At 43.9% G+C, this 18,885-nt stretch overlaps 1 protein-coding gene across 1 annotated transcript; it reads left to right on the top strand.

The window, feature by feature from the left end:
- The first annotated feature begins 8,563 nt into the window (after window positions 1-8,563).
- stmn4 (stathmin-like 4) lies at window positions 8,564-17,571 on the top strand. Its single transcript, XM_041958587.1, has 6 exons — window positions 8,564-8,679; window positions 12,897-12,959; window positions 13,463-13,558; window positions 13,793-13,998; window positions 15,855-16,046; window positions 17,454-17,571. The coding sequence occupies exons 2-6, from the start codon at window positions 12,947-12,949 to the stop codon at window positions 17,511-17,513; spliced, it is 567 nt and encodes a 188-aa protein (XP_041814521.1). The 5' UTR covers window positions 8,564-8,679; window positions 12,897-12,946; the 3' UTR covers window positions 17,514-17,571.
- The last annotated feature ends 1,314 nt before the right edge of the window (window positions 17,572-18,885 follow it).

Genomic DNA, 18,885 nt, shown 5'->3' with positions numbered 1-18,885 from the left:
CAAAACACGCTGCGGACACAATGCTGACATATTTGTAATTTCGTTGATATGGCAAACACGTTCGTGTCGTGGTGGCCTCTCTTGTGCTGTGTGATGAATGATGCACTAGCCAACACTTTTGTCTTCAACTAGCTGCTTATTCTGGTCCATCTCTTCTGGTTTATTAAGCTCCAGAACACACAAACACAAAGGAAGGAAACATTTAGCTTATCGCTGGTTAGCAAATTACCTTCGTACTTCTTTAGACATGATTCATTAAACAAACAAGCAAAGTCACTCTGCAACAAGTTACTCACTGCACACAGGATTTGCTCACAATGTAGATAAATCACATCTTTACCAACATATATGTAATTACGCATTTTTATATATTTTATATATTACAGACAGGATACAGCAGATCTACAGCGACAGTTTAGCACCGCTCAAGTCTGCAGGGGCCCGGCAGGGAGCTGCATGCTGCACATAACAGACCAGTCCCAGTGAGAAAATGAATATAATGATAATAAACAAGATGAACAGAAATGAAATGGTAAATAACATGATATTAAAATAGAGAAGTGACTCCTAATGTGATCACAAGCTGAATAACTCACTGCATGCAGCTACGTGCATTAGCACACTATTCAGTGTTTAGCTTAGCTACAGGTTTTTGGAGCTTTTCCTCTGAAAGTAGCTTGCTGCTGCTGCTGCTGCTGGAAACAACACTGATGAGAGCCGTGAGAGTGAACCAAAACACTAGAGCTGCAGAGCGTAAAAGCAAAACAATGAGTTGAACTATCCTGAGTTTATCACTATGAATGAGACCTTTCACATAACGTGTAGTTGTTGGATCCATTGTTGAAAATATAATCTGGTAAATAAATAAGCAAAAAATAAACATTCATTAGTGCAGCTTTAATATAATATGTAGTCGTGAGTCGTCAAACAAGATATACTCACTGACTTTGTTCTGGGCCCCCAAATTTCCTCTCAGTTCACTGCTCATGTTTAGAAAGTCAACACATTTCCCAGCTGAGGCTCGACATCGTTATTCCCTCGCAGCCACTGGGCGAGAGGTTAACAGTAGCCGTAAATGGAGGGTACGTTCTGTTAAATGAGCCTTGCCAACAGCCCCCCCAAAACACATGCTGAGGCTCAAGAAGAAAAGATCCTGTGCATCCCCTGAAGAACAAGTTAAACCTTTTCGCCTGGAGGGTCAAAGGTCAGCCCAGTGTGACCCTCACTCTTTGTTTGTTCAGTGGGTCGCCACCTGGATCTGTTTCTAATTGTGGACGCTGACTTAAAATATGCCTTTGTTTCAGTAGGGGGAAGTTGAAGTCGTTTATTAAACGAGGTGGGAGGGGGGGCAAGTTGACAGGCCGGTTTGTTGTGTTTGATAGCGGGAGCTGGGCTGGAGGAGAGTGCGTGCGTAAGTTCATTGAGGTTTTATCATTTACGTCACTTCCGCTTCTCTTTTAAGTCCCCCATGGTTTTCTTCATCTGCTCCTCTGTCTCTGTCATTTAACTGCTCTGTCTTTCTCTCGCTGTCTTTTTGTCTTCCCGTGTCCCCTGCTGCTCAGACGTCACTCGTCTCTTGGTGGAAGAGAGGAGAACAAAGGGAAGTGTTGCAGCCTCAGCGGGGAGGTGTTTGTCTGTTAGCCCTTCACCGTTCTGCTCGCTGCGCATCTTTTAAAACACAAACCTCTCGAGGCCCTCATCAGCCGCTCACAGGCACAGAGAGACACTCTGAGGTGTTGTTCTCCTCCGAACTAAGTAGCAGTAGTAGCCTAAAAGACCGAGCACCAAACAGCAGACAGACAAGGCCGGCGACCTGCCGGCATCACTGTGTGAAGCTCAGCTCAGTTTTTGGTTCAGGACCTGGTCCGCAGCTTTGGCGGTGTCAGCCAGCGGGGAGCCAGTGAGGGGTCATGCCCTGCTGGTCGCCGTGGCGACCTGTGCAGACGGGACGGGGAAGCTCCTGGCTGGCAGGTGAAAAGAGGCAGCTGCAGACTCCATGTGGTGGAAGAGTTTGCCTTAACGTAGCTGTGTGGCTTTGAATTGCACGTTCATGTTCTGCTCGTTTGGACTGAAGCAACTCATTCCATCTGTTGTTCCATCACATGATGCACAAACGAAAGAACACATTTTTGCATGATGCATTTTAATGCATCTGGTGAGGGGTATAAAGAGATTTGACCTGCTTCACCTCTCTGGCCAATAAAGAGCATTACATATGAGGTTATTGGTGAATACATCAGAGGGCCTGAATCCATATGGTGTCCATGTGGTTGTGATGGTTAACTGATGCAATGTGGGTCAGCCCTCTCATACTTTACGCTATCCACAACAAGTTTAGCTTGTCTTTTCATGTGGATACAACTTGTGGGCACACCAAAGCGGAGAGCACTTACTGCAGTTTGCTTATATTTAACAAGTCATGTTTTCATGTTTTTTCCTTTTTCCTTCAGATAAATCAAAAGCACTTGATGAAGGCTGGGTACGTAAGATTGAATTGAATTTGCCATAATAAAATACACGAGGACAGCTTTTATGAGCTAAAAATGGCTACTCCATTTAAACACAACTTCTTTGAAGCCATTTGTTGTCATTTTGTGCCTCTAACTGGAACCATTTTCAGTTTCCAGTGAATCCAAAACAGTTTTATGTGCATTTTCATTGGATGTAAGGCTGTGCATCAGCACATTTTAACACAACTTTAACTAACAAACTTATATTATTAGCTCATCATAATCATACTGTCATAAGAACTTTACTTTCTCTATATTCATTCTTTACACTACAACACATTCCTGCATCACTGGAGTATTAAATTCTGACAGTGTTTTATTTGTAGAAAACAGTTTTATTCCGAAGGAGGAGCTGGTCACTGTACATTTGCTGGTGGCTGTATTTGGCTGCTTCCCGGCAGCTTCCCGTTTGGAGTGTCCAGCGATGACACCGTCATTGTGGGTAATCACTGTTACATCAGGAGATGTTTTCTAACTGCAGTGGGGAAGTAAAGATGATTGGATATATGATGAAGTAAGCTGTGGCTGGTGGAAAATGGAGTCATCCACTTTACAGGCACAAGAGGGTGACAGAGCACTGCAGCCGTAATACTTCAGTTTAGTTTAGTAACACAGGTGGATACGGGACAAGCTGAAGTGCAGCACTGTTGCTTTGCACATTTTACACCTAACAACAAGAAAAACGATTAAAAAAATGTACCCAGGATGATGCTTTGCAGCCCCAAGGTGCTCAATATTAGATAAAGAAATAATCATATGATATGATTACATTGTGTTCAATAAATAAGTGAATCAATTGTAGTAATCACTGTAGATTTCTGCATAGACAACTACACCCATACATAAATGCTAAGAGAGGTGTTTCTCTCTCAAACTACATTTATTTCACTACTTTTGTTCCTGATAAAAACACATTAATGACCACAATTATAAGACAGTTGAGACAAGAAAAGCATGAAAAGTGATTGATATCTATTAGTGCATACAAATGCAGCTCTTTGGAGATAATTCATTATTTTTTCCATGCATCTGTATGTGTCTCACTCTCTCCACTAATGCAGACATATCACCTGTGTTAGTCATCATGCAGGAGAGTGACAGTTTCGCCTTCAATCACTGTGAAATCAACGCAGTGTCTTCTTCCCCTCCACGTGATGATAATTTGCAGACGCAGCTGAAGCATTAGTCAGGCTTCAGTGAGAGCTGCAGGTAAATCTTTATCATGTTCAACACAGTCCTGCCGTCATTCTTTCCTTTGTAATAAGCAGTTTGGAGACAAGGCGAGTACGTCAGCCAGTCCTCAGTGAGAGTGACAGGCAGTGTGGGCCATGTTCATGGAAAAGCATTAAATCATTAAACCGTCTTTGAGGACTGCATCAGCCTCACTGACCCGAACATCACACAGGAGGGCCGTAACTGTCTTCTGTCCCATCACGGGAAAGCTCTCGTTTTACAGCCCTGACCCCTGCTGCACAGGGACGTGTGTCTTCGTATACTCGTGCACACACATACGCACTCATTGCCCCTGTGTTTAGCATGTGCACCGCATAAAGAGAACAGGAAATCCAATAAAAGCATCACATCGAACAGATAGCTGGAACGCTGACCTAGAGACCTCCTGCACACAGAGGATTTCGGGGGGGCTGCTGCTAAAGGTGCAGACAAAGTGGAAACAAAAGTAATGTGATATTTAATCTCTGCAGGAAGCCATCTCCAAAGGTCAGGTCAGTATAGGACTATTGGGACTAGTTACAGCCTAAAATGCTCCTTGTGTCCAGCATGGCGGTGTGTACTGTACCTAGTTTACACCTACAGAAACATGCCTGTGATTGGCCAGAAGATGGCAGCACCACTAGACAAGCTGTGAGCCTATAAAGGGAAATTATGCCTTTCTTCTGTCACACTTCTGTCGCACACGAGCCAGCAGGGATTCCTATGATGATTTTTCTTGTTTAATTGCTCTCCACGCGTCAGGTGCTGGTCTTTGAACCAACTTGTGCACAGTGTCTTCGTATTTTTAATGAATAACTTCAGCTGCTGGAATGTGGTTCAGATGAAGGGTTGCAGCAGCTCGTGCTCGAGCACAGAAACATGGTGGACTGCGCAGGCAGCCAGGCTTTGTTTCTGGGAAGAATAACTCTTAAAGGCTGAATATAAGGCTGACTTACTTTTTACAGTAGGCCCATAAATGTTTATGGGGTGTGTGTTTTGTGCTGCTGGATCACTGTTCCTACCTTTGAGGAAAACTTCATGGCCCCTGTAGGTATTTGTCTTGCATGAGCAGGACTTTATACGCTATACACACACTATAAGCAATGAATCGTGTTAGTCAGGTTTTACTTATTAGTCTGAGCGCATTAACAAAGCAAATTTGCATTTAGTCATTTTTTGTAATCCTTAAACGTGCTGGTTTTAATTCCAGGACATACAGAAGCGACGTTTTAATCACCCATGCAAACGTATACGAAGTGTTTTCCGACCATCATACTCGAGAACGTGCACACACACACAGATTCAGACACACACTTTTCCTGGCATTCACTGATTTCTCTCTCACTGTACTTGTCAGTTCCTTGTTCCCATGGTAACAGACTGTTCCAGACAGGCTGTCCTTTGACAAGAGAAACACGCAGCAGCTGAAATCTGCACAGTGAAGGGGGTCAGGACAACTTTATGTTATTGCTGCAACGGCAAAATCTATTGTGGGACCAGTCCTGTTTTTTAAATGTGTTTTCTGTGGATTAAATTGTGTTAAATCTGCATGAGCTAAACATTAAAGCATGCCGTTGTCTCTCTTTTGATTGGTGTAGATGTGGTATTAATAGAGTGGATTTTGCAGTTGTTTATATGAGGCCTAAACCCAGCCCAGATGCCAGAATAAAATGTTGCCTTTGTACATATCTGCAAACCACAGATATGTTAAATATGTATTTTTAAGATGTATCATATCAACATTTCTACGATAAGCAACTGACATAGATTACTGTTGTATTTATATGAGCTGAGCTCCTCATCAGGAGGAGTGAGTGAGGCAAGATGACCGCCAGGCAGCTGACCACTGCTCCCACCATGTGCAGGAAAAGAAGTCATTTTTAAGGAGGCGTCGGGACATTTTCCAGCTCTGTTTGTGCCAACAAAAAACAGGTAATTTAAGGCAAAACATGATCTTGTCCTAACCCTAGCCACGTGGTTTTTGTGCCTAAACGTAACCAGACCTAAACCACAACATTGTCACAACATAAAATTGAAAACTGAAATGTGAAGAAGCGCCAAGTTTGAACATAAACAAACGTTTAGTGCCAACGTTTATTCCTGTGATTGGCTTCCCTAAACCACTCATCCCAGTTTCAGCTCAGCTAAGCAGTATCTAAGCCAAGCTCTTCTGTTGTTCAGGGGAAACAGGATTACACTTCACTTTCTGTTGAAGTGGGTGTCTTTGCTTTGTTTCCCCTTGATACCAGACCCTGCCTGTCAAAATCAATGCTAGTGAAAGCCCTTCAGCTTCAATTAGATCACTCTGTAGAGTATTTTACCCGTAATCTAATTGTCCTACAGTGGACACCTGCACGAGCACAGACATGCACACGCTGAGTCCGTCCACTTTTTACTCAGAAAACTTATTCACAATCCGCTTTGCACACACACACACACACACACACACACACACACACACACACACACACTTTGAGTAGAATGAGTAAGACCAGTGGTTAGATGGAATGATCTCATCCTGAGACACTGAGAGATGATGTCAGACTTTAGATGAGGACTGCCGCTAAGCTACCGTAACTGTTTATGTTTTTACAGGACACGAGGGCTTGCAGGGCATGTGCAAGTGTGTGTGTGTGTGTGTGTGTGTGTGTGTCCATGCACTTTAAGGGCTTGACGGATATGACTTTTTATTGAGCACGCTCAAGAGCTCTATCTGCATCTGTGATTGTGTTGTAATCAAAATCCAAAAATACTTGGAAAAAGACATCCAGACGTTTAACACTTTGTTAAAACTGATTCTAAGGAAGAGAATCTCACCATACCGTTGGCTAATCTGCATCCAGATCTGTTTCTTTCCTCAGTTTGAAGGGCCTGCAGAGATTTTAGATGCATTCCTTCTAGACACAGGGACCTGATTTGTCCATCTCTCTTCCTCATCCCTCTACTCAGCTGCTTTCATGTTCTGTAAAATCTGTGATTCTTCATCCTCCATCCCAAGAGTATTCTTTTACCCATCCCAGCTTCTCCCTTGGGTGTTCCCAGTAAGCTCCCTCTGTTTCACTCGGTCTTCCCTCCTCATTTTTCCTCTGCTTTGGTCCTCCCTCTTATCTTTGTTCGCCCAGAATTACTGAAATAATCTGTTTGATCTTATTTCCTCCTCCTTCTTTTCCTCAACCCCTCCTCCTCCTCCCTATCTTCCTCTCTTCTTTTTTTTCTCTCTCTCCCTGGTGATCTCATTTCCAGGATGTATGTGATGTGTAATGTCACAAGTGTGTTTACCGTCAGCGGTGGCCGTTGAGAGGAGAGGAGAAGAGAGGAGAGGAGATGGGAGGAGGGGGAGGAGAGGAGATGGGAGGAGAGAAGAGGAGAGGAAGGGGGGCAAAAGGAGAGGAGAGGAGAGGAGAGGAGAGGAGAGGAGAGGAGAGGAGAGGAGAGGAGAGATAAGGAGAGGAGAGGGGAGGAGAGGAGAGGAGAGATAAGGAGAGGAGAGGAGATGGGAGGAGAGGAGAGGAGAGGAGAGGGGAGGAGAGGAGACAGCGACAACAGGACACACCCTAATGTGACCTCATGCATATCCATCTAGCTGCTCCACTGTTGAGAGCTCTTTCATCTCATGTGCCCGTGGACACTGTGGTGACATCATGTTAGCTGCGTGAGCTGAATGCAGGATCAAAGGGCAGCAACAACACATACGTCACTTCTTCAGTGTTTGTCCTCCACCCTCCAGCCAGCCTTGTTTTTGCTATCTTTGCTTGCCTTTTTGTAATATATTTGTGTGAATGTGATAAAAAAAAAATGTAGGAGCAGTGGCAACAGTACTAGCAACAGTCTTAACAGCCGTTTACATCCGGTACCGCAAAAACTCTGTGAGCAACAGCAGGGGCGTGCACAGACTCTACCAGCAGCAGGGGCTGAACTGAAACAGGCCACCTCCGCTGCATGCAGGATTAGGGTCGCTTTACACCAGAGACAGTCTGGCTGCTGCTGTGCCCCTCTGTTGACATCAGGGCAAAAATGAAGCATATCACAGTTAAATGAATTGCAACTAACCACCGGTCATTTCCTATGGCAGTGTGTGATATGTGAAGACAGAGATGATTAAAAGTCATCAAGCAACACAGTCATGACACTTTTGTCTGTGAACAAGTCTGAAAAACCAAGGTGGGAAACAAACTGAAGGCCCCAGACCTCTGTAGGCAACTCTTGACATTGAGCTGTAAATTTGATGTTCAGAAACAGACTAAAACGACAGCAAGAGCAGCACGAATCATTCTGTAGTGAAGTACAGTGAGAGAAGGTTTTAAATTGTACTACTAATGGTAGTAGCATTTATAAAGTACCTGCAAAAGTACAGTAGTACTAGTATTTGGAACAAATATTCGATATGAGCTGCATGTGCTTCACACAGCAAAAGGTTTTCTACTTGATCTAAATAATTTAGCCTCCTGCGTGCTTCCCAAGCTGGGCCCCCTGCTGTGATGCACACACACACACCTACACACCTACACACACACACACACACACACACAGACACATACACATACAGAGACACACACACACTCACAGACACAGAGAATACCAATCTTCACCAATTTTTCACACTACTTCACTCAACTCTCCCCCATGCATAATACACACACACACACACACACACTCCCACACACAATCCCACACTGCTGCGCCATAGTATAAAACAGTGATTCTACCGCCCACCCTGCAGTACAACACAAAGAGCTGACGATCCTCCCCCCATCCTTCCTCTCCTCTCTCATTGGCCGGGAGGTTTAGATGCTGACAGTGTTTTGGACCAATAAGACGCCTCCAAGGTGATGTCATGGAGGCAGCGTTGATGCTGTTGCTGATGCTGTTGCCCGGCGCCTGTATCCGTGCAGCCAGACGGGGGTAACCGTAGTCACCGGTCCATCAGCAGCAGCAGAGAAGACAGGGAGAGAGGGGGGTAAGCCTGCCTCACAAAACACACGCCTGCACACATCTGCATTTCCTTTTTGTCACTTTGGTTTCTCAAGGTTCAGTGTTACTGCATAAATGAAGGTTGTGTGTGTGTGTGTGTGTGTGTGTGTGTGTGTGTGTGTGTGTGTGTGTGTGTTTGCGAGGGAGTGTATTGGTAGGGTGTAATGGGGCGAGGGTGAGATAGTGATGATGCAGTGGTTCCTGCAGGGAGAGAACTCGCTGTACCCTCAAACTGGATGGTGTGTAGCCGGTGTCATTTATTATTGATCCTCCATATGTGCACATGGAGCTTTGTGTCTGCTTACTGGGAAGGAGAGAGACAAAAAGAGTGGGAGAGGAAAATGAGGGGTTTGTTCATGTTCATGTGGCGTAAAGGTGCGTGTGTGTGTGTTTGTGTGTACGTGTGTGTTTTTGACAGAAAAGGAAAAATAGAAGGTAGAAGAAAGGTACAAGAGATAAAACATTGTGACAAATACTGAACAAAAGTTCCTATTTATCTTATTTTGTTGGATAGCTTTGAACCTGCAAAGTGTCTTATAGTTCATGTTAAATGCACCTTTAGCTGTACCATGTTCCAGGTTTATTATTGTGCGTGTTAGTGTAATTTGTAAGTGCAGGTATCAGGTAAGAAAGAAGGAGAAACACCAGTTCACAAAAACAATCTCTGCAAAACCTCTAAAACCAACCAACTGAGTGAGCATGGCTCATAGAAATGCCAGATATGGATGGGTGTCACAAGGGCCAAAAATGTTGATGCTCTCTTCATTCATAGCGCACACTGTCTGGAAGTTTGGTGTGAAGTTGGGACTACTCCTACTGCAAGCCATTGAAATATCACATTCAGAATATTATTAGAAATAATCAGAGGTGTGGAAATATCATTAGATGGTGTTTAGGAGTCATTTAAATGTGATATTCATAATGCTGCGCGTGTTACTCATGTGAAACTATGAAAATGTATATAAGTAGTATATCAAATGCTGTGACCATGGAAACAGAGTCAGAAAGGATTTGTTCATCTGGAACACAGAAGGTATCAATGCACTGTGCAATACATGAAGAAAGAACATGAGACATCCAGACATCCAGACTGGCACTGCAGAAAGTAAAACTACTGTAAGAATCATCTTGATGTTTTAGTAACTCCTCTGTGAAACATTTGATGATCCCATTTTTTATTTGTGTAAAATATTTAGACGATATTCTGAAATGTGAAACGCTGAGCCCCACGTTACTTTCCAAAATTGGGTAGTGTTACAGAAATTATGCCGTCGATAAAAACATAAAAACAGGTTTTATATCTCTTTTTTTTATTTGTGAAGAAAACAAAGCGTAGAAACAACTTTGTTATTTTACATCAGCTATGTGACCAACAAACTAGTTACAACATTAATTATTGAGCTTTGGAGGTGCAGACAGGCAGATTTTGGTAACTTTGAACAGAGCCTGGCTAGCTGTTTCCCTCTGTTTCCAGTCTTTATGCTAAGCTAAGCTAGCCAACTGCTGGATGTAGCTTCATATTCACTATAACAACACAAGAGTGGTGTCAGTGTTCTTATCTAACAAGAAAGCCAATAAGCATTTTTGTCAAAATGTTGATCTTTAACAGAGTAACTAAAAAGACATGATTATGCACAATAACAAAAGTCATTTACTATGCTTCTCTTTTAAATATGCAAACTCGTGCAATTATTTCCTGTTCTTAAAACCATCATGTATCATCATTTATTCACCCAATTTTTGGAGACCATAAAGGAGAAGTATTACCTTCAGCAAGCAGGGAGGATGGTGATCTTCTGGGACAGAAATTCTATGAATATCATAAAATAGCATAATGAAAAACTTCACTATGATATAGCTGTCAGCAAATTTCCCATCAACATGGCCCAAATGTTCCCCGTGTGCATTTGCTCTCTCTCTCCATGCCTCACCAAATGGAGAACTCACTGCTGCAGGAAGCCGTGCATTGATCTGCAACCTGGGTGGTTTCACGAGATGAGAGGCAGCTGTGAGTGTGTGTGTGTGTGTGTGTGTGTGTGTGCGTGTGTGTGTGTGCATTCCAGCGGTGTGGCAAAGCAATACACTCACTGCCTGATTAGTATGTGTGCTCACAACTGTGCATTTCAAGGTATCTGCACACGTACGTTGCACGTGTCTGCGTGTGCGACCTTGTGTGTGTTGGCCCCGCCGGGACCCGTCAGGTGAGCGTGCGATCGGCGCCGTCTTTCCGTCACAGGTTGTCTCATTAGTGCGTTTCTCCTGCTCTCTGGAGGTCACTACTCCTCAGGCATTTCACATGCTGAAAGACAGCAGCTTGATGTTTGTTTTCTGTCTGAGAGGTACATGTAAAGATGTGATACCACTCCGTTGGCTAGGTGATTAGCCTAGCTTAGCATAAAGACTGGGAGCAGGGGAAAACAGCACTCCAAGGAGATACTACGAGCTCACATGTTTTCCAAAATAGCTTTCATGCATGTTCAGCTACTTACTCATATAACATGAGCTATTTTTTGCAGTAAGTGTTTGGGTAGCGCCATGATTAGCTTAGCATAAAGACTGATAGCAAGGAGACTTTGCTATAGCTTTTTTTTTTTTAAACAAACAATGCATACAAAGCAGTGTTTCATTTTTGCATGTCGTGCGTTCTGTGTTTGAAATTGAGGCAGGGTGATCAGCATACACTATCTGCTGGTGTATATCCCCTTGTGACCGCTGCTTGTGCAGCTCGGATGCTCATCTATGAACCCTGCCTCAGAAGATGAGGGGGAGGCAGCTGAGAGCAGGTGGGACATTTTCTAGCAGACACATCCCATCACAGATGTCTGATGAAATTAGGCCCACGCCGGGCACCACAGGCGCGTCCCAGCCTGCAGTGGAAATCTGCTCTATGAAGTTCAAGCCTTCTTTTACTCTCTAATATTCCTCCAACACCTGACTCCTGCGGGTGTCCACGCGATGAGAGTGTTTACGATACTGGATCCCAGAATTAAAGCAAAACCTGATTAGTGTGTGCATTGAGCTGTGAAGCAACTGTGCAGGGCACTGCTGGTTGATTGCTTCATTACAATATTCTCCAATTAGCCGACTGCATGTACTGAAGTATTAATGTTCTGTTTATCTCTACACTAACTTGATCAAGTTGCATACGTGTTCGCTCTATGGATATGTACAGGATTCATCAGATGTTCATCGGTTTAGTGTTGGTGAGACCATCTGACAGACAGGGGGCAGATGGGCAGAGTGATGGCAGGTGGTGGAAGGTCTGGTGAGACAGTTTGCTCCTTTGCTGCCTCTCAGTTTGATACAGTCGCTGTTTGAGTTCATTCTAAATTTAACCTGATTATTCTTGAGTTTCCATCCCTGCCCAGTGTAATATCAGCGAGTATTTGATGTGATTAACAGGTACAGTCAGAACCACAGAGGCACGTTCGCTTGAATCACAACTCTTATTGCTGCACAGGCCTGTTCAAAGGTTTTCAGACGGTGGTGAAACAGGCCCGTGCCACGGTTGATGCCTTTGCTTTGTTATTTATTCCTTCCTGTTCTTCTTCTCAGAGAGAGATTTACAGCATCTCCCACTTGTGTCACGGCTGTGATTCACTGCAACACGGAGGCCTAGAAAGAGACCCTTTAAAGTCCTCCCTCTGCTCAAAATATGCTTTACATGTATATGCAGAGTTTGTCACAAAAGGTTTGTTTTAACAGTCATCTGCTGATGATTTCTTACCTTAAATCTGAGCATAACCATATGTCTCTAGAAGTTTGGTAAACTATTGTGGTCGCAATTTGCACAAGAGTGACGTATGTACTCTTGAAACCTCAAGTGTGCATACAGTGACAGCGTTAAGGGTAAACAAGAATTCACTTTTCCACTGAAGGAGCTTTAAAGCGCTAATGCCTCTGCTTCATTTGTTGAAGTCTCTTATTAAAGGAGGGATGGACCTCGGGTCAAAAGGTGGTATGATATTGATTCAAACAGACAAACTATCCTTTGCAAGAATTCGGCAGACATTATTCTGTGACGCAGAGCTGTTCTCTCATTGGTTGAATTAAACCTTAACGCAAGGCGTTTACACAGGGCCTCTGCGGCCTGTGGTCTTGTTAGCGCTGCCCTCAGCCGCCGCTTCTCACGTTCATTATATGACCTCTGAAGCTGCTTCATTCAGTCCCTCCCCTCTGTCTCTGCATGTCTCTCCCTGGCAGACTGAGACGGATCTTCAGCATCCCTGGAGAGCTACATACGCAGCGAGAAGATGACTCTGGCAGGTAAATGCAGCCGCAGCAGAAAGCCGTAAATGTTTTCCTGCACCGTGAGCGCCGGCTATGATTCAGCTGTTGGAATAACAACGAGAGCGCGGTTTTATCATCTGAACTGCATGTCTTGTCATTATTGTGACTGTTGTAATAGCATAATGAGAGTGACTCGTCATTGCATCATTAGTCCTTGAATGCTTCATCATTTAGTTTGAGTCAACACAATGTCATGCATAGCAGAACACAGTGTGAGTGTGTGTGTGTGTGTGTGTGTGTGACAACTGATGTTGTGGAGACATAAATCTGCTTACACAGTCACATTGAGAAAATTTGCCGGCATAACACAAGACCCTGTGATGTAGACTTGGGTTAGGGTTGGACAAGTAGGGGTTATGGTAATGGTTCGGGTAAGTCAGGAAATGAATGGAAGTCTATGTAATGTCCTCTGTAATGATGGAAACATGACTGTGCGTGCTTGTGTGTGTGTGTGTGTGTGTGTGTGTGTGCGTCCTCAGCCTACAAAGAGAAGGTCAAAGAGCTCCCCCTGGTGTCTCTATTCTGTGCCTGCCTGAATCCACAGACTGCAGAAAAACCTACGTACAAGGCTGAAGGTAAAAATAAACCACTTTCACGCACACAATCACACAGGGAGAAACACACAGTATTATAGCAAATATAGGCACTGGTCATTCTGGGAAATGTAGGAATCTGTTCAACTAAAGCAGAGACGTGTTGAAGGAATATAGGCGAACCACACAATGCACCAAAAATCACATGTTAATGACGATGTGTTTCCATGTATTGTAAATAAATAATGTAAACATGGCTACAATCCAACACCACAGATGCAGTGGACCTGGGCTGGTGCGTCATTAAAGACGTGGAGGTGATTGAGCTGAACAAGCGGGCGTCAGGCCAGGCCTTCGAGGTCATCCTCAAGCCCCCGTCCTTTGACGGCGTGCCAGACCTCAACACCTCCATGCCGCAGCGCCGCGACCCGTCTCTGGAGGAGATCCAGAAGAAGCTGGAGGCTGCCGAGGAGAGGCGGAAGGTGAGGGGAGGGTGGGTGGGGTTTGGGTTTTTGTATCAACACAAGAAGCCCAGCTGGACAGGTCCTAACCCCAAACTGTAACCCTAACCCCAGCTATTTCTAGCTCATTCAGGCATTGTCAAACATCTGACAACACTCTTTGTGGGAAGCGTGATTTATCAACTCAGGAGAAAAAGGGTGGAAGTGGATAAAAGGAAAGAGGGAGGGAGCGATGGAAATGATGGAAAGGAAGGGAGGAACTGAGCGGAGGGAGGGTGGAAGGATGAAAAGAGGGACATGAAAGTACAAGGGCAATCATGGACAAGGACACACTCACAATGGCTCACACTCATCAAGCGAAGAGGGCGGTGGAGAGAGGTGGAGGAAGGGAGAGGGGAAAGGTGAGAGGAGATGAATTACTGAGTCGGCACAAAGAACATGTCCTGCACCAGCACAGGCACAAGACATCTGTTACATCAATAATCATTCATTTATTAAGTGCCTTAAAGGCCCTGAAAAGGTGTTTTCTCTATTAGCATCTTATGTTCTACATGAAAATACGACTCTCTGCCAAAGTCAAAACCTTTTTAATTCTTTCACATTCGAGATTCCTGTTTGTCTTTTTTCTCTTTTTTTTTTAATCTGCACCATTTTCTCTGGTTTGAAGTGGGCAGGGCTTAATTTGAAAGAGGTGATGTCATGTATTTCCGCGCACCAATCAGAATTGCGCAGCATTTGAATCAGATTCTGACGACAGTGTTTTTGGTCAATGACAATAAATCTGATCACACCAACACACTCCTGATAACGCAGATAGATCAGACCAGCAAAACGTCGCTGCCGCACCTCTTTTTCGGGGATAGAAAGACAAGTTTATCTAGATTTCTTTGCCCTAAATTTGTTTTATGGACATGTCTAATGATTATTTCTTGATCTTGCCTGACCCTGTGTCAGCCATCGTGCCCCCTCAGTCTTCTTCCATCCAAGTGGATCAATGACCCAACACAGTGGCCACACATTGCTTATCCAGACGTCACTACATACGGTATTTGATCAGATCACTAGGTAGCAGTAGGCAGCGTGTCATCTGTAAATAATTAGCCTGCTAATAGCCAACTGTTCCATTTAGGCCTGGCTGAGATAACAGTCACGATTCCTGATGCTGCTGTAGTGTGTGACTGTACTCCAGCAGCCTCCCACTCAAGCTACCATCCATCAGTAGTAACTGTGACCGGCATCGTTTAGCTCTTTACCACACTGACAGTGAATGTTCACGCATCATTTGTGCCTCAGATCTCAGCGGGAAAGCTTTGGTCATTAATGCGGTTGTTTATAGTTTCTTATTCGGCAGAAGCCATGCTCCATCTTTCAAAATAATTCACATTTAAAATAGTTAGATAAAATAGGCCGGAAGCATTAATTATAATAGCAGTTCATTCATAATTTATAGTCATTGTATTGTATTTATTGCATTTTCTTGCCACAATGAAATATTTGACTAATCACAAAATCTTCAGTTAATCCTGCCTCACAGTAGTTTCTCATGTCATGTGAAAGTGCTGTTCCCTGGCTTTTCCCTCACATGCAAACATGTTTCACTTGTATTTTTAATCTTTGGATTTTCTGAGGGTCCTTGTAGTAATGGAGAAGGTTTTGTCTGCAGGTCACAGACATGACAACCATAACCTCGACCCTAAACATAACCCTCTGTTAATGGTGCATGTCAGGGGTTCAGGTTCAGGTGTCTCCACCTTAATGAACATTCTGCTTCCTGCAACGCCTCAGATCTCCAAGACTGAAGCTAATGCCCTCTCTATCATTTGCACCATAAGGTGAAAATGGTTGATTTACCCTCAGTGCTCTCTGTCTCCCTCCAGTGCCAGGAGGCTGAGCTGCTCAAGCACCTGGCGGAGAAGAGGGAGCACGAGCGCGAGGTGATCCAGAAGGCCTTCGAGGAGAACAACAACTTCATCAAGCATGCCAAAGAAAAGCTTGAGCAGAAGATGGAGGCCAACAAGGAGAACAGGGAGGCCCTGCTGGCCGCCATGCTGGAGCGGCTGCAGGAGAAGGTACTGTCCAGTTGATGGGATGATTTCTCACCTTTATGAAGCGTTTGTAAGGTTTGAAATGAATCTACAGTGTTCTCAAAGTCATGGTTTCGCCCTTGACTTTGAGACATTGTAAAACACTGAAAAACATAATTAGCAATGTGCCTTTCGTTCCTGAGTTCATCTTTTCTCAGCTTCTCATGTGTAACCGGACCGATGGCGATGGATTCTAACACAGAAAAAGTTCAAAATGTCAGGTTTTGAAATCAGGACAGCACGAGCTTCTGCCTGGACCTACCAGGAGAGACAGGAAAGAAATCACAGACACACATATCAAGTTTTTCACCAACCTTTTTCCACCTTTTTCCTTGACTGGCAGCTGTTGCTGTTTGGTGCCACTGTTGTTAGTGCTCTTTCCAGCTTTTCTTCTTCTAAGCCCCTGGCCCCTTTTTTTAGAGAAACACACCCATCCTGAACACGAGCTCAACAATATGATGCAGCCATTTTTAGTGCAGGGAGTCACATTTTCCCTGCTGGTCCCAAATTTGATCTGTTGTGCACTAGCAGCGTGATTGAGGTACTTTTAAAGGAATGGCTTGACATTTTCTGATATAATATTATACTTAAAATCATTACTACCTGCTAATTATGGAGCTAGAGCTTAGCTTTATTATATGTAAACCTAATTTGTCATTTTTAGAGATGTAGCTAGGTGCATTTCTGACTACTTGTTTCCTCTGTTCCCAGTCTTTATGCTAAGCTAGGCTAATTGCCTCACAGCTCCAGTTCCATAGTTAACGTGCAGGCACGAGTTGGTATCAATCTTGCCATCAAACTCTCGGAAAGAAAGCGAGAGAATTTCCCTAAATGCCCACTTTCTGTGTGCGTCATTTTTAAAGACACATTCTGGGAAACGACAGCAGCCAGCTAACTTAGCTTAGCATAAAGACAGGGAAACAGCTAGCCTGGCTTTATACAAAGGTTAAAAAAATATCAGAACGTGTAAAGCTCACTAATTAGGAAGTTGTGTCGTGTTTATCCAATCCCTTTTCTGGTCTCAACCAATTAACTGTGTAGCACATGTTTATCAGGTATTGATCTCATCTTACTCTGCAATAAAGCGAATAAGCATATCTTCCAATAACGCTTTTATTGAGACCTATATTTGAATGTTTTCTGGAGTGCAAATGAGGCCAGCAGTCAGTATCACAGGGCTTACGTTTCATAGGGTTTGCATTTCTCATGAATATTATATGAGGTGGAAAAGAGTTTTTAGTCCTCCGCACTCTGAATTGTTCCCCTGTTCAAATCTTCAGGATCTGTTGCCGAGCCGCCGTCTTGTTCTGTGGGCATCTCCCACGTTAATGCTAACGTATTCATGAACGCTAATGACTCTGACGCCGCCTCATCTCTGTGTTTGTCTGGCAGGACAAACACGCCGAAGAAGTGAGGAAGAACAAGGAGATGAAGGAGGAAGCCTGCCGGTAGACGACTGCAGCCGAGGAAGAGGAGAGAGAAAGAGCAGGACTGGGAGTTTCATTAAAAAAAAAAAAAAGGAAGTCAAAACAGTGCAGGAAAGAAAAAAGAGAACTCAAAAGCAACTCGAACAAAGGGAAAAGACGAGTTTTCATATTTGATGTATGCTGTAACAATTCAGAACAAGCTGTACAAAGTTTAGTCAACTCTTGATGTTGAAATTCAAAGAAATCTTGCTCTTTTTTGTAAAGGAAAGTGGGAGGGGGGGTGGGGTGCCAACAAAACAAGTGCAGTTTTTAAAAGAGGGGCTGCGATGGTTGTTTGAGGGGAATGAAAGCTGCATCAAGGTGGGGGGAGGTAAACATTTGGATTATAGCGCTCTCATTTCTGCAGCTTCTTCAGCTGGAAAGCAGGAAATTATAAATGGCTGCATGATGTTTTAGCGGCGCTGACTGAGCTGTGATTTTCTAGCTGTTGGTTACATCAGAAATCATCACTGAATCCACCCATGTGGCAGAAACACAGCCAATTACCCCGTTTCTTTTCAGTTAGACTGCAACTATGGAGGAGGGAGCTGTAATCTAAATTGCTGCCTTGTAAAAAAAAAAGAAATGGACGCACAGATGTAGTTTAGGAGCCTGAGTCAGCTACAACCAATGCAAGTCAAAACTCAGAGTCCCAGCCTTCCTCAGTCTGTGAATTACCAGTCGTAAACAGGACACAACACACGAGCTACTGCTGTTTCCACATGAAAAACTAAAACTGATTTCCCTGGGTCCACCGCTCTCATGCTAATTCTTCGCTGCACCGTTTTTCGGGATTGTTTGGCCTATCTGGGGACGTCTGCGTGTGCTAAACTTTGGGTTGTGAATCTAAAATGAAGCGCCAGGCTTTTGTTTCTGCATTGCTCCAGGGGAGCAACAGAATAAAAAGCCTGGGAAGGGAGGACGCTCTGCTGTATTCTGCCACCTTCAGTGAAACTTTAACTGTAGTCTAGTTGTAGATCAGTGACATGCATTTGAGTCTCTTAGATTTAGAGCACTGATTGCACTCTTATTTCATTAAGCACAACTGAAAAGCACATGCATACATGAAGGACAGTGAATATATACAGTATAAACAACAATAACACTGCAGTGACTGACAGCACTTCAGAATTTGGACATATTTGGTTTTGAAAGGATGAGTTTGGGGGTTTCTGGCCAAGCAGCGGTCTCCCTTTGCTTTGGCATGTGTCACTGTGCTCTGAGTGTCAGTCTACGATTTTCAAGGGAGTTTAAAACCTAAACGCATCAGCAGAAAGGTGAAATTCGCTCGAGTTGTTGAGTCATACTGACTTGATTGAAATGTCTAAAATATTTGCACTGTAACGGGGGAGTCGTAA

The sequence above is a fragment of the Chelmon rostratus genome, chromosome 18 (assembly GCF_017976325.1).
Source record: "Chelmon rostratus isolate fCheRos1 chromosome 18, fCheRos1.pri, whole genome shotgun sequence".
NCBI lineage: Eukaryota > Metazoa > Chordata > Actinopteri > Chaetodontiformes > Chaetodontidae > Chelmon > Chelmon rostratus.
The sequence above is the reverse complement of the archived record's forward strand: the minus strand, read 5'-3'. Positions and strand labels throughout refer to the sequence as shown.

Bases quoted from the DNA above. Each gene is read 5' to 3' on its own strand.
- stmn4 (XM_041958587.1), top strand. The intron at 13,559-13,792 runs GTAAAAATAAAC...CCAACACCACAG, and splicing joins ACCTACGTACAAGGCTGAAG to ATGCAGTGGACCTGGGCTGG. The intron at 13,999-15,854 runs GTGAGGGGAGGG...GTCTCCCTCCAG, and splicing joins CTGCCGAGGAGAGGCGGAAG to TGCCAGGAGGCTGAGCTGCT.